Genomic DNA, 24491 nt, shown 5'->3' with positions numbered 1-24491 from the left:
TTTTCCATAACCGGCATGCATCCATCTTATATTGCCATCGAACATCTGACATCATTTCAAGTAGTAATTTGGCATAAATTGATAGTATGCGTACATTTACTACTTTAGCTTTGATGATAATTTTAAGCAAGGACAAAAACCGGGTTATACAAAATGAAACTTCTTTATACGTTCATAATCATAACAATTTAAAGCAGATAGAGATCGTCTTTGTTTCATTTATTGAATAGAAATAACGCTGACGATATGGTGGAGTTTCTTAGGGTTAACAGGTACAATTTCAGAGTTTAAAAAGTTACAAATTACAAAACTAATCCTAAGCGATGTTTCCAATTTAGATTTTTTTGCAACACCCTGCACAGGCATCATTTTGAACAGGGTAGAAGGACAATGTGTTTGAAAAAAAAAGATTAAAAACGTAAATAAATCGAATAAAGTTATTTCCTGATAGTTGGTGAAATGTCCTTCTCGTTTTCTGGCTTGAAATGTTATTAGTTTATTCTGAGCATCTAATAATAATAATAANTAATAATAATAATAATAATAATAATAATAATAATAATAATAATAATAATAATAATAATAATAATAATAATAATAATAATAATAATAATAATAATAATAATAATAATAATAATAATAATAATAATAATAATAATAATAATAATAATAATAATAATAATAATAATAATAATAATAATAATAATAATAATAATAATAATAATAATAACAATAGTAAAAATAATAATAATAATAATAATAATAATAATGATAATAATAAAGATAATAAAAATAATAATAATAATAATAATAATAACAATAATAATAATAACAAGAATGATAATTTTATTTCAGGAATTATAGCAATTTGTTATCATTAAGTTTCCTTTAAGTCTCATGCTGATATCTAGTTGGTTTCCATTCCTAAATTAATTTATTAATTAATAATTAATTCACTTAATTAGAATAATGAATAATCAACAGTTATAATAAAACTTACTTAGTTGAAATGACAAGATAATGAATATTCACAATATACCCTTCTTTCAAATTTTCCAGGAAAAAACAGTTTTCGGCTCTTTAAATAGTATTTTTTGAACAATAAAAAAATCTGCAATTTTAAAAATTCGAATGTATTATGAATATATAATTATATCAAATTATATCTTTAAGGAAGTAATTTATAATCTAATTGTATAAGTAATGATAGGGTCGTGTATAAAATTTATCAGGTAGAGTGGATCATCCACCAAAGTTGCAATAGGCATCTAGCATATTTGCATATCGCGTAATACATCATAATAGATTTGAAGAACAAGTTAGCACGTTAAAAACAGTTAAAAATAGGATATTAGTTTGAAGAACAAGTTAGCACGTTNGGGGGGGGGGGGGGGGGGGTAATAAATCTTGTATTTGATCTGTAACAATGAAGATTTTATAATTATTTACTTAAACAATATCTCATAAAACATTTCTGTCTGGTTTCTGTTAAATTATATTAGACAGAGTTAACTGTAAAGGGAATGTTGTTGTTATTTTATGTGACCCTCATATAAAGAAAGATATGCTCGATTCACAACTGTACCCTTTCATCTTGTATCTGATCAATAATGTGGAAGATATTGTCACTTTACAGGCTTGAAAACTGTTTTAAACAGTTTCCTACGTTAAGGCATGAATAGAGAAAAAAAGACAGAAAATGATTAATTTTCAAAGAGAAAAACATACGTTTAACATATTTGCATTCATTGGTCAAACAAAGCTTTTATGAGTACCTTTGTGAATCGGCCATGTCACTCTATAAATGGATGGCCATTTAAAATTACGTCTTCAGCTACTTGAAAGTGTTTATGTAAATGATCTGAAGTAAAATATATTCCTATTGAGCACATTTATAGTATATCTAGCTTGATACTCTAGGTTCGGCACCGGGTCCTAAAAGTACAAATGTATCATTTTTTGCTAAAAACATATTTGAAAAAAAAACTTATCCACTAACCTGAGTAGAAAGTTGACCGGAAGGGTTTCCATAAGCTGCCGGATCTAAAGCGTTAACATTGTGTAAGATGAGAATAATTAGTAAAATCTTCATGTTTAAAGGTAGAAAACAAACTAGACAACTTCAGGAGATAAGAATTTGAATTCAAGAACATATAGGAGGGGGGAGATATCTTTACAGAGGAGGAGGGGGGGGGGATATCTTTACAGGTATCTCTTTAAAATGTACACATCATACCTTCACAAAACTTGTCAGAGGATACAGTGAGAGCCAGAAAACTGTGGGAAAATGGAAGACGACATTAAACCACGTATACAAGTGTTTTAGTGTTGTTTCAAAGCAAATAGTTTTACTAGTAGCTGTGTTGTGAAATCTAGAGATCTTGGAGAATCTCTATTCAGCTCAAAAATGTTTATTACAAGTGCTCCCACTTTAAGAACGTACTTCCAAGATTCCCAAGATATGATTGAAGATTAATGTTCAAAAGGTTTACAAAGCTTAAAGTTTATCCCTCGGATTAAAGGGACTCCGTCAGTTAATATCTATTTGTAAAAAAATATACGAAAATATAAACAATAAAATACAAAAATGCACGGCTCTTGAATTTGTTTAATACTGCAATTTTAACAAGTTAAAATTGCATGGAAGAATACATAAAAAACATAAATCTCTACAAATATTTTTAATTGAGAATTTTTTTTCATTAGATAAAAATATTAAAACTTACATTACGGTGGGGTTCCACTTGCATGAGAGCACAGTATAGTTCAGTCTTTGCTTGCATACTCGTTAATCGATCAATAACATCTAGACGAATTATTAACAATCAACTAGCTACAAATATTCATAATTTGACAGTTTACACTAATTCCTTTAACATATTCAGAAATAAAGAATAATCACCTTTTAAAATTTGAAGGCTTGACCAAATCCAAGTTAAACACTGCAGTTGACACCGTGTTGAAAGATAGGCCAATAGTGCTTTCCAAGCACTATTTCCAGTTTTCTTTAGAAAACTAAGGTTTGCTTTAATCTGTACATTGAATTTAAAAATGCATTTCAATGTTGGCAGAAACTCAGCCTTACTTCAATCTGCTAAATTAATTATCTTTAGGTCGTTATCATCTTTAGGTCTTTCTAGAAATGCATTTTTTTACAAATATGAATATTGCCTTTTCCACAATTTATAAGGCTATACATAAAAACTCCAGGAGCGCGAAGCACAATTGACTTAAACATTTCCTGATCACAGATCATCGAGATAATGTAGTATAGTACAACCTCGGGCTTTATGAAAACTACTCATCGTTTCTGATAAAGTTCACAGAAATTAGCAGTTTTGAGGAACTAAAACCAGGCGCGCAACTAGACATTCAGCTAGGGGGTATAATTGTGGGGAAAATTTAAATTTGTGTGGGAAAAAACTTAATCTATATTTCAGGGGCAATTTTTTCAGCTGGGGGAAATCTTAAATCTTTTTTATCAGGGCAAATTTTATTTTTGGGGGGCTTTTTTCAGTTTGGTCAGTTTTGTATATGGGAAATTTTTAATCTTTATTTTGGGGTCAAATTTTTTATTTAAAGGCATTTTTAAATTTGTAAAGGAGCATTTTCAAACTAAGGGTTATTTTTGTTGGTGGCTAAACTTCTTATTTTCTTAGCATTATCTAAAAATAAGGGACATTTTTTTAGCTAGTGCTGTAAATTTTAAAGTTGGTTGTATTTATAAAACATTTGGGGATAAAAAAATTTAATATCCAAATTTGGAGGCATTTTAAAAAAAGTGGAAAATAAAAAGAATCTGAGCTTTTACTGAAAAATGTTAAGGCTGAAATTAAGTTTGCTTAATGAGTGTAGGTTAAAAAAAAATTACTGTGGGGGCATTTTACTTTCTTCAAATTTTCGAAAAAATTAGCTATTTTTGGAACTATACATATATGAAGTATGGACCCCTATCAAGGACTTCTTGCCCCCCCCCCTCCCCCTACAGGGAGGCAAGTTTTCTTAATGGTGGGCAGGCCCCTCCTCTAGTTGCGCGCCTGACTAAAACAGTTTTCTAAATTTAGGTTATATATTAATTAAATATTTTTCTTAAAATGTTTTCATGCTGTACTTCATGGTTTTGAATATAAAATAATCTTAAAACTTAAAATTGTTTCAAGAATGAATTTTCATTTAATGGATTCTTGATGATTTTAAAGTGAATTCTAAATTAGTATTTACAAAAAAAAACAATGCAAATTAGATCTCATTTCTCCATCTTCATCTTGAGTCTTGAATCATCTCTAGGGTTTACCGAATCATCTTCAACCTAGATTACAGATTTTACATGTGAACACTGCACTGCTCTGCTTCATGTTTATAACTTTTCAAATCATGAAAAAACGTCTTTCTACTCCACAGTTTTCTGGTTCTCACTGTATGTAAAGGGATGATTCATTTATACGAAATACGTAAAAAATTCTCAATTTTTGGAATTAGGAACAATGTGTATCTTACTATATACTCAAAGATCCTTTTGTTAAGGCTTAATTCAGACTGTTTGTAAAAATCCCGACCTTACTCTCAGGATTATTTTATTACAAAAATATATGTCGCAAAAATATTGCATCATCAGGAGTAACACAGCTATAAAATAAATTCATGACACAACAAATTAAAAACAAATAATAAGTCAAAACTAAAGAAAAAAAATCAAAAGGAAAAACTTTATGAGGTGAAGCCAAAAAGACCGCTTGCCAGGGTATATTTGTTGCATACAACGGTGCTGCAGGTTGATCGACTCTACACTGGGTAGTTCAGTCTGGAGAGTACGGCTAAACGATAAACTGTGCATATTGTACCGGTTCGGATTATGCAATTTTTAAAATGGGGTGCCTAATGCTTTCCCGTTCTCAAATGTTTTGCATTTAAGTTTGATATTTTAAACTTTAAAATATTTGGGTCTCTGTTGAAATCATTAGAACTCATAGTTTTAGATCATAACAGATTAAATTGGTGATTTGGTAACAATCTAGATTTTTGATCTCCATGTTTACAATTTAGCAACAATAAAATGACAGACTGAATAATTGCCAATATTTTACAGACTGTGGGAAAAACATGCAAAATATGTTGCAAGCAGTAATAGTAATTCATTGGTGTGTACTATTGCACGATTCATAATATATGTTTTGTTTAAAAAATGCATAACAGGGAAGTGAATTGCATTTTTGGCAATAAATCAAAAATGCCACTTGTTCTTCGTGTGTAAAATAGGTTACTTCAACGAACTGAACAATTCTATTTTTCTAGTCTCTATATCTCTGCAACCTGATGGTGTAAGGTTTTAAATCTGGCAGGATTTATAGGTGGAATTTTAAAGGTCTACAGACTACGACCACCAAGATTTACACAACTAGGTGGTAGGCAACTTTATCAATATATTGAAGACGAGTTTCGATTTTAATTTTGATTTATATAAAGTTTTTAAACAGCATGGATGCACAAAAACATCGGAACAGTTAGAAGCTGTAAATAAAAAAAATTTTTTATTGCTTGTAAGCTTGTAATTCGAAAAAAGCTTGATAACAATTACAACTTAAATAAAAAGTCGTGTTCATTATTTTACTACAATCGCCTACCAGATTGATCCAGAAAGAAACTGTAAACTCTAATCTAGATTACTAGATTACTTGGTTTACATAATGTAGGAAGTTCCCACGAAAATATACAGTTCCGTCCTTTCTTCATTGTTTTAATGGAAAGGGCAGAACAATTTTTTTGGTGAAATGAACCAGCATTTTTCATAGATTTAAAATTCGGTGATGGACCAAACCTCTGTAGAGTAAAAAAAGTAGATGTTAGTTCCACATTTTATAATAAAATAAAAACTATTTTTTTCTGTTCATTCCTCTGAGTTCAGTCATAAACTCTCTAATGTATTTAGATTCTCGTACTTCAAGTAAACTTCTCCCGAGGTCCCAAACCTTCTCTAGAACGCTAACTTTTAGATGGTATAGTTCATGTCCAGGTTTGTATGGAGATTTCTAATGTAACCAATATGTTCTCTCACTCTTTCATTTGAAGGATGGATGAATTCCTGAAGAATGATGGATGAATGCCTGTAGAAGGATGAATGAATTCCTATAGAAGGATGGATGAATTCTTGTAGAAGGATGGATGAATTCCTGTAGTAGGATTAATGAATTCCTATAGAAAGATGGATGAATTCCTGTAGAAGGATGGATGAATTCCTATAGAAGGATGGATGAATTCCTGCAGAAGGATTGATGAATTCCTGTAGAAGGATGAATTAATTCCCGTAGAAGGATAAATGAACTCCTGTAGAAGGATGATTGAATTCCTATAGAAGGATGGATGAATTCCTGCAGAAGGATTAATGAATTCCGGTAGATGGATTGATGAATTCCCGTAGAAGGAATGAAAATGAACTCCTATAGAAGGATGGATGAATTCCTGTAGAAGGATGGATGAATTCCTATAGAATGATGGATGAATTCCTGTAGAAGGATGGATGTTTTCCTGTAGAAGGATGGATGAATTCCTGTAGAAGGATGGGTGAATTCCTATAGAATGATGGATGAATTCCTGTAGAAGGATGAATAAATTCCTATAGAAGGGTAGATAAACTCCTGCAGTTGGATGAATGAATTTCGGTAGTAGGATGAAAGAGTTCCTGTTGAAGGATGAATGAATTCCTGTAGAAGGATTAGTGATTGGAATGAAGGATGAATGAATTCCGGAAGAAGGATGAAAGAGTTTCTGTGGAAGTATGAATGAATTCCTGCTAAAGGATGGATGAATTCTTGTAGAAGGAGGGATGAATTCCTGTAAAATGATGGATGAATGCCTGAAAAAGGATGGATGAAAAGTCCTGCAAAGGATGAATGAATCTTACAAAGAAATAAACCATCCTTAGTACTGGGCCTATGTCCCAACAGGGGATGAGTGGGTTGGTGGATGTCAATCTTGGGAATCAACTTACTCAGGTTCCCAAAATCCCAACACTCAGTGCGCTTACATCCAGGGTTAGATAAAAGAAGTGGTTTTCAAACAGACGCCACGAGGCGTGGTTGTACACGTATCGTTAGGGGAAGTACTGTGACTTCCTAGATGGACCAGAATACCCCCAGGAGTTTCGTTTAATAATAATAATAATATTATAGTATATACAACATTGTCTATGTTTGCAAGGTAGGGGAGGGGGGGGATTGTAGTCCAAATAGCCGTTTTCCATTCAACATGTTCACATATACCAGAACTGCTAAGATAAGTTGCAAAATTTTTATGACTGGTTCGTCTTGGAAGTTACACATTGCTTTTGCATTTGACTTTATCTCACTTTTCATGCAAATGCTTTTGTGTAGCCCTAGACATGTATATTGTATAAAGTATTAGTTTTTAGCTTGAGCTTTTCAGAAGAAACCGGCAAAATTCGCGTGGAGTTTTTGCAACCTTTGGATCACTGTGTGTTGTTCGTTATAAAATTCCTTTTTTAAATTATGCGTTTTAGATTAAGTCTTGAAGAGGGTGAACTAAAACTATTTTCGGCACATCAGAATGGAATTGAGTCGTTGTCATGCAAACTCAAATTTTATAATCTCTGTAAATACTGGTGGTGTAAACTTTAATCATACCATACTTAGCTTGTTTTATTTTATCATAGTTTGAAAATCCAAGGTCTACGACATTGGGTTGCAAAGCTTTAAAATCTGAGTGTGTGACAAAGACTCATTAGCCGTTTGCTCAGCGAAATAGACCAACTTTTGAAGTCTGCAAGTGAAAAAAACTTCAAATTCAGATTCATACTTACAGAACAACTTGCTTACCATTTCTAATATTGAACCCCCCAACTTCCTAGTGACACATCTCACAACAAGATGAAGAATCATGACTAAAATACACACGTGGCATCCTGTATCACAACATAGCTTCCTGTATTAAAACATGTTAACAATGATAAAATGAATTGTCCCTGGGCAAAATGAAAAATAAACATCAACTAAACAAATGCACATTTAAATAAGAATTTATGGGAATTTAAAATGCTCATACAGAATAGATGGGAAATATCAGAAGCATACAATTAATGTATATTTTGTAAAGTTATGATTCAGATGACTATTTGCAACGTCAGAGTCCAACTAGTCCAATTAATTTTATCTGATTATTATTTTATGCTAGTAAAAGATTTCTCTTGTTTTGTTATTTATTTAAAAACCAAAGCAATTTCATATTTCTTATTTTTATTCAAAAACAAAGCATGAGATATTACGAATAAGAGTCACAATTAATAACCATAACCTTAAGTTTGTCAAGAGACAGAAACTTAAATAAATATTTGAGATAAAATGATTTTTTATATTTTTATCAAAATTTTACGTAACGAAAAATTGTTTTCAAACTCTACAAATCTCTTTAAAGAGATTGTAGACTTAGTTTCAAGTGACCCTCCATTGATAGAGCTGCATGTTCAATTCCCAACGGTGTCCTTCAAAGCTTTGTCGGATCAAGTATGAATCAGATATCAACGTTTTTGTTTCGGAGAACTGATTATTTTCATTTTTTGTTTCTGACATTGCCCCTTTTTAAATGGATCGGGTCACTAAAGTGGCAACGACTGTTCCTTTTAATAATATTAAAGGGACTGTAAGCTTAATTTCAGGTAACCCTCCAATTATTGAAGATTGAAGACATATTATTTTTCTTTAAAAGTTTTTTTTTGTGATGGATCTTATATTTTCCTGTGGTAGAAATGCGCATTTAGAGAAATTCCACAATTAACAATAATTAGTTTTTAAAATTGTAAAAAACTGATATAATTAATACTTGGTTAGACACAGCTTTACATGGTACTGTTGTGAATTGGGCATTGTCATCTTTGCATGGGAGTCACTTGAAATTGCACTTTCAGTCCCTTTAAAAATATCAAATTAGCGATTTTTAAACGGTAAATACTGATTACAAAATAGTATAAATCAATCAGCGCATTTATATTCACCACAGTCTGCACGGTTAGTGCACTGATAATGCATTGCCGGGAACAATAAAACATTCTTGGTTTCACACAAATATATCCATAGTTTATACTCTGTATATCCGTAGTTTAAATGCCTTAAAACAATACAATGCACCGTTAATCCTGCACTTCAATCACCAACATAAGTCATTTCATAAGTTTAAATATAAAATAGGCCTCAGGGGCATATACAGGAATTTGAAGAAATATTGCTTCCATCCATACAATAAGAGCCTAGCTTATTTATGTAATTTTTATTAAAGGAGTAGAGTTGGTCTCATAAACGTTTTTTACCATTGGGTCATTCTTCTATATATAAATATATAGATCTATCTATAAATTTGGCTTGTCTGTCTGTCTGTTTGTTTGTTTGTCTGTTTGTTTGTATCCAATAAACGTCAAAACGGCTGAACCGATCGGGCCCAAATTTTTTTTGGGACATCTAGGGACTCCAGGGAAGGTTTATAAATCATCAAAATTTCAAATATTTGTCTCCATCAAAATTCGATCGTCATTAAATTTTTTAAAATTTTGAAAATCCGCGAAATTTTTTGTGAAAATCCGCGAATTATTTTTGTTTTGTTTTACGATGTACACAAAGAGAACATATTCACAATTAATTTAGAAGATGGGCGCGAAGCGCCCTCTAAGGCTAGTATTTTATATAGAGTCAATTAGCATCCATAACATAGAAAGTTAAGCTTGTATATTTTGTTGGATACTCATAAAACTGAACAATTGATCTCGATATCCACTATGGGCACTTTTAATTTGAGGATCAATGCTTAATTTCTTTATTTCAGTTATTCCTGAAGAGCATGCAATCACCTCTGGATATTGAAGAATAGCAGAATATCGAGATCAAGAACTTATCCCGATATTCACAATACAAGAGCTCTCGCTGCTGGCTACTTAGTGAACGAAATCGTTCTCAGAACTATGATACATTTCTTAACTACAAAAAAACCCTCGTATCCAGAAATAAATCGACCCTCTCCCCCTCCTCCCCCCCCCCCCCAAAAAAAACACTAACTATTATTTTCTAATTTCTAAATCTTTGAAGCCTAATGTTGAAGTCCTTTGAATTTAAACTATGAATGAATTTAAGCTATGCATAATCCTTAAGGAAACAGTCTTATTGTTTTAAATATCAAAGGTTTACACCATCAGATCGATTATAAAGATAAAAGGTTTAAAAAAAATACATTTCCAAAGTCAGTAATTTTCCTATATTTAAAAACAGTAAACGAGCTTTTTATTATTTTTAAGAAATGGGAGCTAGTATTCAACCCGCCAATCTTTTTCATTCTTAATTCTTCAATTATTCTTCTTGTTTATATTTATTTTTTAGCACGGGTAAAACCCATGAAAAGTATAGTTTTTAAAAGTTCTTCTGTTTTTTTTAGGATTTTTTTGTTCATTAAACGCCTCTTTATTCAATCACGTGGATTCTTTTCTCACCGAAACATGATTAGAAAGAATAATGAGAAGAGACCTGAACGGAAGGTAGTTCTTTCCTCTATGCAGGAGCAGAGCGCCAAACCACCATCTTTTCTCAATCTGTAACAAGACGGAGTTTAGTCAGTTCATTCTTAACCTCACTTCCTTGTACACAATACATAATTCACAGTGATTACGTAGCTTCCTGTTTCTAATATTTATTCTTCAATACTTATATTCTCCTTTTCCTTTAAGTTATAATTTTTTCGTGCTTTCAGCAACAGGGTACCAAGAAAGGACGAGACTTTGTATGAAACTGTTAACTTGTTTTTACTGTGTTAACTAATTAAGTTATGTCTGTTTAAAACTACAAATCAACCTTGAGATCGTTATATTCTTCATAAAAGTCTCGTCTTTTCAACTTTGGTGGGTCTAGATAATCCTGTATGTTCTGTCACAAGCTCCTTCCTGATATATTCTCAATACTCTTAAGTTTTGTTGATATCAAACCCATAATGGACCTCATTAAAAACATCCTGATATTTATATCCTTTATCCTTTCTATTAATCTGAACCCTTCCTGATATACCTAAACCCTTCCTGGTTTTATTTATATCCTTCATGGTTCTCCTTAAATCCTACCTAATATATCTAAACCCTTCCTGGTTTTATTTATATACTTTTTATCCTCCTTAAATCCTTCCTGATATATCTGAACCCTTCCTAGTTTTATTTATATCCTTTATGGTTCTTCTTAAATCCTCCCTGATATATTTAAACCCTTCCTGGTTTTATTTATATCCTTCATGGTTCTCCTTAAATCCTACCTAATATATCTAAACCCTTCCTAGTTTTATGATATCCTTCATGGTTCTCCTTAAATCCTTCCTGATATATCTAAACCCTTCCTAGTTTTATTTATATCCTTCATGGTTCTTCTTAAATCCTTCCTAGTTTTATTTATATTCTTCATGGTTCTCCTTAAATCCTTCCAGATATATCTAAACCCTTCCTAGTTTTATTTTTATCCTTTATGGTTCTCCTTAAATCCTTCCTGATATATCTAAACCCTTCCTAGTTTTATTTATATCCTTCATGGTTCTCCGTAAATCCTTCCTAGTTTTATTTATATCCTTCATGGTTCTCCTTAAATCCTTCCTAATATATCTAAACCCTTCCTAGTTTTATCTATATCCTTTATGCTTCTCCTTAAATCCTTCCTGTTATATCTAAACCCTTCCTAGTTTCATTTAGATCCTGTATGCTTCAACTTAAATCCTTCCTAATATATCTAAACCCTTCCTAGTTTCATTTATATCCTTTATGCTTCAACTTAAATCCTTCCTATATCTAAACCCTTCCTAGTTTCATTTATATCCTTTATGCTTCAACTTAAATCCTTCCTGATATATCTAAACCTTTCCTAGTTTCATTTATATCCTTTATGCTTCAACTTAAATCTATCCTGATTTATCTAAATCCATCCTATAATATGTTAAATTAAACAAGGCCTTCTTGGTTTGAATTATATCCTTTAAGGTGCGACCCCTTCAAACTTCACAATAAACCTAACCTAGACTACTTGAAGGGACTGAGTAATCTCAATATCAAGGCACCCTCCATGCACAGATGACGATTCCCGATTACCAACGATACCCTGAATTATAGGAAAAATGTTTTTAACTAACTGTTTTTTTTTCAAATGTGATTTCTCTATAAAAATTGAAGTACGTATTTCTATTGCAGGAAAACAATACTCAGAATTGAACATTTTTAAATCTTAAAAAGCGACAAAATCAATCTTAGCATTATTGATCTTAACATTAACATTCTTATAGATTGATCAGATTCCGGAGAAGAAGAAAATATCAATCTAATCATTTAAACTTTTCAGAGAATACAATGTTATGGAATAAAGGGTTTACAGAATAAACACTGGTGCTTTAACAATCCTGACCAGTTTAAATTCCTTAGTACAGTAACAGTACAAAGAACATTACATCCAAGGGGTTCCTTTTAAACAGAATGAATTGGTTTAATCAATATTAATACTAAAATCTGGTTAAACATCCATTAACCAAACCATGATGATAATTCAGGTAAGCTAATTTGTAAATATTTAACACATTTCACGAGGGGTTAATATTTTTCACGATAATTTACCCCCCCCCCCCCTGAATTAGGAAAATATTTGCAGATTTTCAGAAAAGAATAATAATCTTTCGATATATATCTTGCCCTTAAATGTTTAAAGAATACAAAACAGGAATTATATAAAAATCAAACAAAAAGTACATGAAGCGTGGGGGTAGGGGGTGGATTTTGGAATCCCTTCATCTAACTTTACATAAATATAATTTAACTAGAGTTACCTAGGGTACCCAAAGTTACTTCTGCTGTTTACCCGCGCTTGGTCTATAATTAAGATTTTAACTATTTTTCCCTGTAAAAGTGGATTCACTCAACTTAGAATCTCAAATTCAAGCTAATTACATTCCTATTAGATCCGAGTTCGCCAACCAAAATTTGAGGCTAATCTGTGAATGGGTTCCTGAGTTATGATCGGACAACCAAACAAATTGATATAGAAGAGTAATTTCAATTGACCTTTCTTTGAAAAGTGGCATGTAAGATTGCCAACAACAAGGATAACGTGGAATTACTATTAATTTATTCACATAAAAGATTGTAATTTTAATGAGTTTTTTTATATATTTTACACACTACAAGTTACAATCAAATTTAGCGAGAAAAACACAAATCGATGATCAGACAAAGATTTTAAGGACAGAGTTGGGCATACCAGTCTAAATAAATGGAGGATTGCTTGAAATTTCGGCTACAATCCTTTTAAACAACATTGAGATATTTTACTATTTTCAGGCACTCCTTATACTCACCTACTTTCAAAATAGTCCAGTGAACTGTATCCCAGATGCAGTTCCAAAACCTTCTCCGGATGCAAGTCCTGATGGCGCACCTTCTCCAGGCCCTGATGGTAAACCTTCTCCAGGTCCTGGTTCAAACACTGGCCAGCTTATCTCATTGTCAAGATTAAGGTAAACATTAAACAACCATAAAAGAATGAAAATATTATCTCATATAAATATTTCTCTAATTAATCTTAAATTTCAGACGTATTTTGCAATAAAGTTGAAAGACTGCCAAATGAGCGATTTTTTGGTTGAATATGAGCGATTTTTTTTTAATTTAGAGTAAGGTCCACAACAAAATCTAAATTTTACGTAACTTCAAATTAACAACGTCCAAATTTCAGAGCACTGGGAGATGCAATTTCCAATATTGACAATACTGAAGAGAAGGAAAGTGATGAATCTATAATTGGTGACAAATACTCAACCAAGAAAATCAAAAACTTTGATTTTCTGTTTGAAAAGTTACAAAACCGTGATCATTCTCTGAAAGGAGTTAATTTCTTGAATGAAAATGAACCTGTTGGAAACGATAACAGTCAGAACACACACAGAAGACAAGTAACGCAAGCAGATCTACTCAGTGCACTCAGGAATAATAGAAATAAATTTAAAGTTCAAAGTAGCATTCTGTATTACAATAAACAACACGGATCAATTTTTTCCCACTTATTTCTATCAAAAATCATTTAACTTCGATTTCTAATTCCGGTAATAGCCCCCGAGATTTGAGATGAAAACTTAAGGCATTTCTCGACGACATCAAAGTCATACTTCTTTTTGTAAAATTGATTTCCTCATGCTTTTGTAAAAATATACAATAAAGCTGATATATACCAAAATAAATAGAACCAGGCAAAAATATTAAAAGCTTGTTAATGTTTTAAACTTTATTAACTCAAGTAAATTGGCATTGATCACAAGGTAATTTGCAACAAACTTAAATTTTATAATTCGTATATCTTTACAATCCGATATCGTAGACCTTTGATATTTCAAACTATGAATTCTGGTAGATCAAAAATCTAAGTTTGAAATATTGAAGGTACAATTGGGGTGCAAAGATATAGGGATTAGAAAATTTGAGTTTGTGGCAAATATTCCTGGAAGATTAGAATCTTAAACAAACAATTTTTTAAATGTTAAATCATAAAAAAACTTTTAATAATATATTCTAGCCTTCTCCTAACTACGTCTTTGTTCTTCATCAAATAAAATATTGTTTTCTGTTAGCTCTGGTGGTGGTGGTATAGAGGTAAAGCAGAAGGAAGGTGGACCTGAGATACGTGTTGTTCAGCAGGGAGATGATATTCAGGTTTATTCACCATAATTTAATAATTTCCCCCATTATGAATTCACAAAAACGTTGTTCAAAATATCTCTTTTGTTTTATTTATTTTGAATTGTAAAAAACTTAAACATTTTTAGTAATTGCAGAATTTTAGGCTTGAATTAAGCTTTAAATAGTTCGATGAACATGAAACACAGCAGTTGTGCAGTGTAAACACGTAATAAGTGATTTAATAATTTAATAGTAAAATTAATTGCTTTATAACAACATCAAATCACTCAAGTATTGCTATATGTCATTTTCCTATTCCACAGGTTTCTGATTCTCACTGTACTTGTACATTCTTAATCCTAGGTTTTAGTAGACAATATTCCCCGTAGGGTTGGAGAAATGTACGTAAAGAAGAAGGGTTCATTTGATGTGAGCAAGTAAGTTAGTTAGCAACTTAGCACGATATATTGTATTCGAGTTCATGTTAACTTGTCTGGAAGATAGAAGTAAATTGCAATAATCTAATTGTTCTTCAGGCTTCCAGATCCCGGGAACGGAATAAAAATCAGCGAACCCTTCAGGCAAGTATTTTGAAAAATGCAATTTATCATATTTTGCTTATCTGTCAAACAGCCGGTAGAAAGTGAACGTGTTGATTTTTAAAGGGGATGGTGGAGATGTCCTATTTGATGAGGGGGGGGTCCCTGCCTTCATTTTTAGTTCAAATCTTACAATTTTTGGGCTGCACGCCTAATTAGGGAGTTAATTTCCAAATATAAAATAAAATTGGACACTAATGACCTCTAATGACCTCTAATAACCACGACAAATAGAAAATGTTTTTTAAACTATGGCTTTATGCATATCAAACGAAAGCTAGGAACCCAGGCAGTACAATGGAAGCAAAGAATTCAGTGTTTGACCTTCTAGTGACCCCTCCTCCCCCTCATCAAATAGGACATCTCCGCCATCCCCTTTAGGAAATCCATAAATGTAATCGAAAAATTTCGCAATATTTTTAAATGATTTACAAAGTAAAAATGGCGGCTTAAAAAGCAATAATTATTAAAGCTTAATGTGTTCCTGAGAAATGGGACTCAAAGCACTCTAATAGCCTAGTTTATGAAAAAGCAATTATTTGTCACTTCACTTTTGATAATTTGAAAAAGATTCTTGTAATCTTGGTTTCTTCATCCACTTTAATCCAGGGATAGAGACAGGAAGTTCCAAAAACAGGAAACAGATGACATCCGACATGTTGGATGGAATGAGAAAAAAGGAATAAAGTCCGGAAGTGTTGAAGATATCCTTGAACTTCTAGATGATGTTCCCCTAGAGCTTGAACGAGAGAGAAGACAAGGACGGCAGAATCCTGCTCCAGCAATTAACCAAAACCAAGGATCTCCAGATGGGTGTACTACAACAGGTAAAATATGACTGGGAATATTCAATACAAGTCATTTCCCTTATTTTCAAAATATCTTCGTTGTCTATGAAATGTCCTGTTCATGAAATGTCTTATCTTAAAAATGTTCTGTCAAAGAAATGTCTGTCTATGAAATGTACATAATTGAAATTTAGCCAGTATTTGAGAAAATTGTCGAACAAAAAAGGTTTCTATTACTTGAAGAAAAAATCAAATGTTAAGGATATGATACACGAACAAGAGATGACTGCCAAGAGGTTTTTGATACAGTTTGTACAACTGTACAGGTCACAAAGTATAGAACAGAGATAGATCAACAGTGCAAAACAAAGGTATAAATGTCAATCTGATTTAATTCAATATTGAAAGAACCGATTACTTTTTAGGGGCGTACGCAGCTCTTTTAATATTACATCTGCTTGCATTTCCCTACAAGGCTTTGAAACCTGGCCCGTTTAAATACTGATATTCTGGATCGATAGTATTTCAAACGAAAAAATAATGAAAAGTTTTGTTGGAAAAAAACCAAACATTCTTGATTTTGGAGGTAGTATTTTTAAGCTTTTCATTATCTTTTTAAAAAAATCATTTTGTAAATTTCTTTTTTCATTTCTTTAAAGTTCACAAACCTACAAAGCAGTTTAATTAATATAGAATCATTTCAATTGAGAGGTTTAAAGTGACTGCAGACATAATTTCAATTTTGATTTACAACAATACCCTTCAAAGCTTTGTCTGATCAAGTATTGCATTAAATATCCTTGTTTTACATTCTGAAAATTCATTACTTTCATTAGTGGTACATCGGAGGTCACTTGAAATTATGCATGTTTTTTATTTTAGTATAATTACATCGTATAATAAAAAATACTTTAAAAACTAACTTTTGCCCTTAACTAAAAAAGTTTCATTGGAAAGCTTTAATCAATACTGCCTTCAGTGTAAATATATATTTCATAAAATAATTTATAGTACAACCAGAGTATTAAGAGGGAGTTTCTGATGAGTCCACTTACGAGAATTATATAAATAATTTATTATCACTTGTATATGGAAGGGTGTATATGATTGAATAGTTTACATAATTATATTGATGTTTTTTTTAAAGGGGTTTTTAAGGGTGGGCACAATGTTGCCTAGAGGGGGCACAAAGCAATTTTTACGCGCTGATGCGCGCAAAATGTGCCCCCTCTTACACAAATGCTCTCGTACGCCCCTGTAATATTTTTGATTAATTGTTTCATACAAATTCATCAAAAGTAATTCATTCTTGCATATGACTTATATAATTATATACTAGCTTGAAAACACATTGCTTTGTTGGAGTTTTCCCATTAAAAGTCAATCCACCAATAAGAACTTTTCATCCAAGCTATGAATATTCCCGCAGTTCTACCAAGTTTCCCCATAAACCTGAGTCATGATCAGACATCCCAACAAACAAACAGAGATTTACGACTATATACATTTTTCATAATTTTAGATAGATCAGCAGTGCAGACCAGTTGAAACATCAGTCCCGAAACAAGAATGCCAGGAGAGACTTGAGAAAAGGTTAACAAAAATAAGTTATTCGCTGGATGATATCAATTCTAATTCCAGAATTTATTTGATCTGCTCTTCCCCTAAAATGGTAAATAAATATAATCTAATTCTCATTAATTTAAAGGTGTGAGACTGATTATGAGCTTGTAGATGAGGAAACCTACACCGAAGAGTGCCATGAGTCAGTTAAGCATGTCTGTGAGAAGCATATAGAGGTTCCTGTTAAAGTTCCAGTCAGAGTACCTGTACCAATAAAAGTTCCATATCCTGAGTACGTTTTTTCAACCCCAGCAGAACCTTATCAAGCTCCTCCTAAACATAAGAATAAAAATTACGTTCCAACACCAACTCCAGGACCATTCTATTCAACAACACCATATTCTTCACATACAACACCAACTCCAGGACCATTCTATTCAACAACACCATATTCTTCACATACAACACCAACTCCAGGACCATTCTATTCAACAACACCATATTCTTCACATACACCACCTTTCCCCCCTCATTCAAATCCTGATGGTAGAAACCTTCCTGAACAAACTGATTATTCAAATAATCAACATTTAAATCCAGTTCCAGCAGTTCCTAACCATCCTACTCCAAATCTTAGCTACCAGCATTCTACCACACCTTCACCGTCTGATTACTATCATACCACCCCTTTACCAACATATATACATCATTCAACTCCATCCCCTCCACATCCATCTACAGTGAAATCTCTTCCAAAATCTAGATTGGACTCACATAGATCTAGTCTTGTCCATAGGTTTAATAGTCAACTAAAGAGGGAGATTACCTTTGACCACTTTGATGCAACACCAGTAGATCAGGATCAAGACAAGAAGAGCAGGAAGAAGCGTGAAGGAGACCCTATTTCTTCTCCTGATCCAGAATCAGAACCTGGACCTCAATTCAGCAACGTCCTTCAGCACTCACTAGCTAACAATAATCGAGGAGCATTCTCAAATACCCTTTCAGGTTCCGTTGGAGGACTATTTGGACTTTCTAGCAGCAGAGGTGGCCCACAATCTACATCATTCACCAATCAAATATCAGAGATCCAGACCCCTCTGTCTGGGTTATCTGATTCAGAATTAGAACATGTTCTCGGTGGAACTATAGACCTTGAAGGGATACAAACTAGGGGACTTGGCGAACCTATCATTTCAACATTAAATGCTGGAGAACCAAACAATGAAAATGTAAGACAAGCTGTAATGGAGCTATTAGCCCGTGATCCCCAACTAGTTGCTGCACTAAATAATCTCAATTTGGATGCAAACTCTGCAACAGTTACTCCAGCAGAAACCTTTCGTGGCTCTGTAATTTTTCCAAGTCCAACCACACCCTTGCCGTCATTACATCAACATCATGAACCTTTAGGAGGTGTTCTGCACGGAGGAAAACTTCATCATCATGATCCTAGAACAATTCTAGCAGATGTGACAGGACATCATATCCATCAACTATCTCCTGTCTTGCCAGATCATCATTCACTACCATTGTCAACTATCCAACCAGGAACAAATAAATATCTTTCCAAACCACATGACTATACACATTCGCATGGTGATCAACATCATCATGAACATCCTCATGGTCACATTAACAAATACAAGCCTAGTCCCGAGCTGCTTCTTCTGGAACATCCAGTTGGGCATAAAGAGCATAGTGTAACCCATCATGAGCTTCCAGCACCCCCAGGATGCCGGTCAGTTGTCACAAAGGAGTGCAGAAAGGTAATTGTCAGATCAAATTAAATGGACTGAAGACACAATTTGAAGTGACCGCCCATTTGTAGAGTTGCATGTCTTGTTCACAATGGTTCCCTTTAAACCTTTATCACATCATGAGACAGGCATGGATTTCCTTATGTGTCTATGGCTGAAAGATGAATGCTGGAAAATTCAAGTGAACACTTCATCTAAGTGTCCTGCTAATTAGGTTTCAGCAATAAAATTAAGGATATCTATTAAATTCTTGGTCAGAGAAACATGAAAGTTTACAAATAGAGAGCCATTTGTAATTAAATCTGCAGTCCCATTAACAAAGATTATCTTTATTCATAGTTACATGGTTTTCTGTTTCAGGTTCCTGTTATAAAACAGAAGAAAGTTCCTGTGAATAAGTGCAGAGAGGTACCTGCTGTTGACTGTTTCTTTGTTCTCAAGAAAATCCCTGATATAGGAACCTTGGATTTGATTAAAAAACAGAAGAATGCAAACAAAAATATTTGTGAATAAAAACGATCCCTTTTTCCAAGTTTTTTTGTTACTGAATTTTAGCTTTTGGGTAAAAGACATGATTCAGAGGAAAAAAAATGTAAAAAAAAAAATCGAAAAGAAGTTTGCTTTTTATGTCTGAATATTTTCTTTTTGTACTCAAAGCTTTAACAACTGTCGAAATGTTTGTTTTGTGAGTTTTTTTACTCTCAGAAAATGAAACAAAATCAAAATTTAAATAAATCAATTTACATTTTTCTGGAAATGAAAAATATTAAGACAAATAATATGGTGTAAATAGGGTAAAGGAATTGAGTCTTTGTCGTAGACCTTTAATATTTTAAATTATGATTTCTGTTAGCTAAATAAAAGTTTGAAATATGAAAGGTGTAACATCAGGTTGCAAAAATATAGGGATGAGAAAATTTTAGATCATTTCCAAACATCTAAACTAATTTTATTCTAAATATAAATCCTTGTTTTGGCAGAATGTTCTCCGTCCTCCTATCAGGATTGTAATGATGTTGTGAAAGAGGTTCCCTACCTGGCTCCTGAAGAACAGTGTGAAGAAGTTCCATACGAGGAGTGTGTAGAGGTAGGACTAAAATAAAAATAAACCAACATTTTTCTGAAAATTCCATTTGAAAGTATCAATATACAATTGTTTGTTATGATGAATAGCAATTTCTAGGTGAAAACTGCCGTGACCAAAATAGGATAAATGATATTTGTCTCCAGAAATTTTAGATTTTCGTAAAATTTTGAAAATCCATGAAAAAAATTGTAAATCCGCAAAAATATTTTTCACTGCTGGTAACCGATATTATTCTGAACATGACGTTTAGAATTATCTAATTTAATAAATATACGTACAATGATATCAATAGTAACTGTAACCATAATTTCAAATGGCCCTTCATTTACAAAATGCCCTCTACGATTTACAGAGGTACCCTTTAAAACTCTAGTTGACAGTAATTTAAAACATGTTTAACTCTGACCATTTTTTTCACTGTCTCTGCAGCATAAATCCTCAAATCATTTTACTCAGAAACCACAACGGACAATGTTGTGAATCGGTCATGCGCCTCTAAAAAAAGGGTCTGCGGTCTCTTTAAACTTGACTGTTTAGGGTTACAAATCTAATAATAAATTCAATAAAAATTGCTCCATACAATCTTCATATTATTATCTTTAGCCCTGAATCAAGGCTTTTCCTTATAGATTAGTTTCTAACCTAGATCGAGGAGCAGGTTCCAATCCTAGTCTGCACTCAAGTTGATAATCAACGGGAAGTTATCACTACTAACGTGGGTAACAGATACAGGTATTTATCACTGCTGCAGATATAATTGCTCGAAACGTGATTGATTGAAAAATAAGTGACTAAAATTGTCACATTGAAGTCTAATAATTACTAAAAAAAAAAACTATAAAAACTTTAGTTAAAATAAAACACACACAAAAATTGAAATAAAATCTTTAATGTTTTAGGCGGTCGTAATTAAATGATATTATCTAAAATCCAAATTGTTTAATCGTCATCTAATAGTAGTCAACTCACACTGCAGAATAGTTGTTTAAATAAGCATAAAATCATTTTACGAAGAACTGTTAAAATGTCAAAAAAAAGATATTTTCATTTCCGGAATTTCAAATTTTGCAGAAATGAAGGTTCCAGTCGAGTTGGAGGAGCTGGTAGGATAGGAGGAGGAGGTGGAGCTGGTAGGAGTGGAGGAGGAGGAGGGAGCAGGGCCAGAGGATCAAGTAGAGGTAGAGGATCCACAGGTATACCAAACCAAACAAAACGTTATTGAATTAATTGCTTGATTAATTCATAAATGCTCTTGAAACCTTCATTATACGGGGAAAGACTTAAAACTTAAAACTGAAATTACCGATATTTATCATTTTATGAGATGCTCCTCCCCCCCCCTGTTGGTTTCTCGTAGCTTATAATACTCAACTTGTATATATAAAATTCTTGCATCTACTCCATTTTCATGTAGCCACTTTTGCTCTAGACTCTTGACTAAATTTTCGCTTTAATATTTAAAAACTAACCTTTTTGAATGGCCTGAAAGAAAAACTAAAATAAATTGGAATCCTTTTCTCCGAGTACAGGACGAAGAGAAGGACGAAGTTTAGTTCTAGCTGACGATTTGGAGGCAGAAGAAAAAAAAGATAATCTGGATCAATTGAGGTGATTAAAACAGATAAGTATATAACTGATTAGAAATATATTGATAATTAATAATTGTTGTTGTAATATCAATGATCTTCTATTAAAAAAAATCATAATTTTGAAGACATTTTCGTTTTTCGAGCTTAAAAAAAATAATCAATCTTATAAAGATAAGAGGATGGATATTTTATACATTTCAGATCCGACAAATCTTTGTGAATTTTATTGACTACTTTTTAAATGCATTAAAGGCATTTGAAAATACATCTACATTCTACATTCCCTTTAATAAAGTATATCTCAAAGTTTATCTCATGCATAGAGGTAGTTCTGAAATCTAGACAACTAGGCTTCATCTCCTTTTTCAACTTTTAATTATGGCTTTATCTCTGAGCATCTTCTCATTGTACAAAAACAAAAAAAAACGTTTGCGGATTTCATAATATTTTTTCGCACATTAAAGATTTTAAAAAAATAAAAACTGTAGACAGTTTTTTAAATGTTGATCATTCATAAACCTTCCCTGGGGTCACGTGAGGTCCCACACAAAATTCGGGCCCGATCGGTTCTGCCGTTTTGACGGTTATTGAATACAAACAGTCAGACAAGCTAAATTTAGATATAGATATACAACCCCATTCATGATGTATATCAAATTATAGATTTTAGTCGAGATCGATTTCAATTTTATCAAATCATGGCATTAACAAACTAATTGTCAAATAAAGGCTCCCTTTCTTATTTTCCAGCTTCCGGCTTTCTTGTTTTATATCCTTCATTAAAGTCACTAAACTATTAACTATCTGTAAAAAATTAGATTTATCTTTTTAAATCGCCATCGAGGGGGGGGGGAGTTGTAGGGGCAATGATCCTTGTGATGGAGGGGGTAGTTACCCCCAATACCCCCCCCCTAACTACGCCTATGAGCTCTTGGTTAGAATCTTTATCATCAAAACAAATCAAATTAAGTTTGAGGAAAAAACTGAAATTCTTTCAATTTGAAGAGTTACAAGTACTGTCTAACCTTCGTAAGGCATTTATTTCTCTTGTCCTACATTTTACTGCAGTAAAAAGACTGTTAGAATAATGAATAATGGATTTGACTTAAACTTCTAAACTATAATTTTGCAAGTTAAGGTTCAGATTTTTAATTCCTCACAATCTCAAGTCAAAGTTAAGTCGCAAAATTGTGCGTGCTTTGTAACGTTAAGTTAGTAAGGAAAGTTAAGAACTAGAGGTGGGATCTATTGTGTTATGGATATCTCGAGATCAACGCTTATTCTTTTGAACTAAATGTTTATTCGATATCCCGTGAACATACCTTAGCTTCCAATTCAAAGCTTCAGCAATTCAACAGCAGGAAATAAGTTAAAATTGTAAAATTTGGATAAAATTCTGAGTATATTTAAAGATGCCCACTGCGGATATCGAGCTCAAACGATCCAAAGCAAAAGTTCTCAGCTCAGCGTGAATTATGAGAAATGTAGTTTATTACTTTATATTTAATGTTTGTTCTTCAGGGCTGTGCATCTGGATGGAAAAACAGAGTATTTAAGAGAAGAACGAGATCATCAGGAAAAATATTCAAATTATTAAGAAAATGTTAACTGTTAGAAAAACATGTAAAATATTGTAAAATATTTGGAAAACTTATAAATCTTAGAAAAATATTTAATACCTTAGATAAAGATATTAAATTTTTTTTGAAAATTTAAAAGAAATATTAAAATGAAATCAGAGTTTTCAAGAAACCTGCGTTGACTAAAAACTCTGCAGTGAGCAAAGATATCTTAAAAATCGAAATTTTCTTTGATTTTAAGATAAAAAGGTTAATTGAATGCATCCCCCAAAAATTCAAATCTATTCAAATTTTATTTTTAAAAAACCTCCATTTTCATGAATATTTTTAAAGGAGGAGGAGGAAGGTGATAAGAAACCCATAAGTTTTCCAAACTGAGATGAAATCCAATCAAGATTTTGTACATCTAGTCATCGTTATATATTTAATAAAATAACCATTCGAATAAGTGTATCCGAGTTTTAATCTTGACTCTTGAGACATGTATATTGTATAAAGATGTGCGGACATCAATAAAAAATTCCTAACATATTGGAGCGAAAGAAACATTTTTATGTTGAAAATGTTTAATTTTTGTGTACTGACCTGACCGCTTACAAGGTTCTAGTTAATACAAAACAAACAGAAAAATTTTCAACGTCTTTATAATCAACAACTATTTACAAAAACCACTTTCGATTCCCTTAAACAATTAAAACCTTAAATAGATGGCAGAACTGTTTTTTTTCACTCTGAATCTGAAATTAAGACCTATCTTGGTCATTTTCATCTTTGTTTGATCAAATTCTACACATCACAAAAACAATTTTAAAAACTGGATGATTTGAGAACAAATACACTTAATGATTACA

General features: G+C 32.3%; 2 protein-coding genes across 5 annotated transcripts; one reads left to right on the top strand and one right to left on the bottom strand.

The window, feature by feature from the left end:
• Positions 1–9: 9 nt before the first annotated feature.
• On the bottom strand, positions 10–2119 carry LOC111706546 (uncharacterized). 2 transcript variants are annotated; one of them, XM_023479441.1, is made up of 5 exons: positions 2000–2119; positions 1880–1935; positions 1001–1078; positions 887–924; positions 205–509 (listed from the first exon to the last, which is right to left on the bottom strand). In XM_023479441.1, exons 1-5 carry the CDS (start codon positions 2090–2092, stop codon positions 220–222), a joined length of 555 nt encoding a protein of 184 aa, XP_023335209.1. In that variant the 5' UTR covers positions 2093–2119; the 3' UTR covers positions 205–219. The 2 variants fall into 2 exon arrangements, with proteins under 2 accessions (XP_023335210.1, XP_023335209.1); XM_023479442.1 differs by lacking the exon at positions 1001–1078 and having other exon boundaries at positions 10–509.
• A 9335-nt stretch (positions 2120–11454) lies between these two features.
• On the top strand, positions 11455–24091 carry LOC111706553 (uncharacterized). 3 transcript variants are annotated; one of them, XM_023479448.1, is made up of 18 exons: positions 11455–12558; positions 13343–13518; positions 13737–13985; positions 14626–14707; positions 15038–15111; positions 15211–15255; positions 15883–16100; positions 16323–16432; positions 17584–17654; positions 17770–17999; positions 18051–19393; positions 19745–19841; positions 20365–20471; positions 21118–21203; positions 21543–21664; positions 22001–22079; positions 23582–23636; positions 23974–24091. In XM_023479448.1, exons 1-18 carry the CDS (start codon positions 12544–12546, stop codon positions 24016–24018), a joined length of 3204 nt encoding a protein of 1067 aa, XP_023335216.1. In that variant the 5' UTR covers positions 11455–12543; the 3' UTR covers positions 24019–24091. The 3 variants fall into 3 exon arrangements, with proteins under 3 accessions (XP_023335216.1, XP_023335217.1, XP_023335215.1); XM_023479449.1 differs by having other exon boundaries at positions 17770–18083; positions 18135–19393; XM_023479447.1 differs by having other exon boundaries at positions 11456–12558; positions 17770–19393.
• Positions 24092–24491: the final 400 nt, after the last annotated feature.

This window comes from Eurytemora carolleeae, unplaced genomic scaffold (assembly GCF_000591075.1).
Source record: "Eurytemora carolleeae unplaced genomic scaffold, Eaff_2.0 scaffold702, whole genome shotgun sequence".
NCBI classification, from domain to species: Eukaryota; Metazoa; Arthropoda; class Copepoda; order Calanoida; family Temoridae; genus Eurytemora; species Eurytemora carolleeae.
Note: the sequence above shows the minus strand (reverse complement) of the source record. Positions and strands in the feature narration are given on the sequence as shown.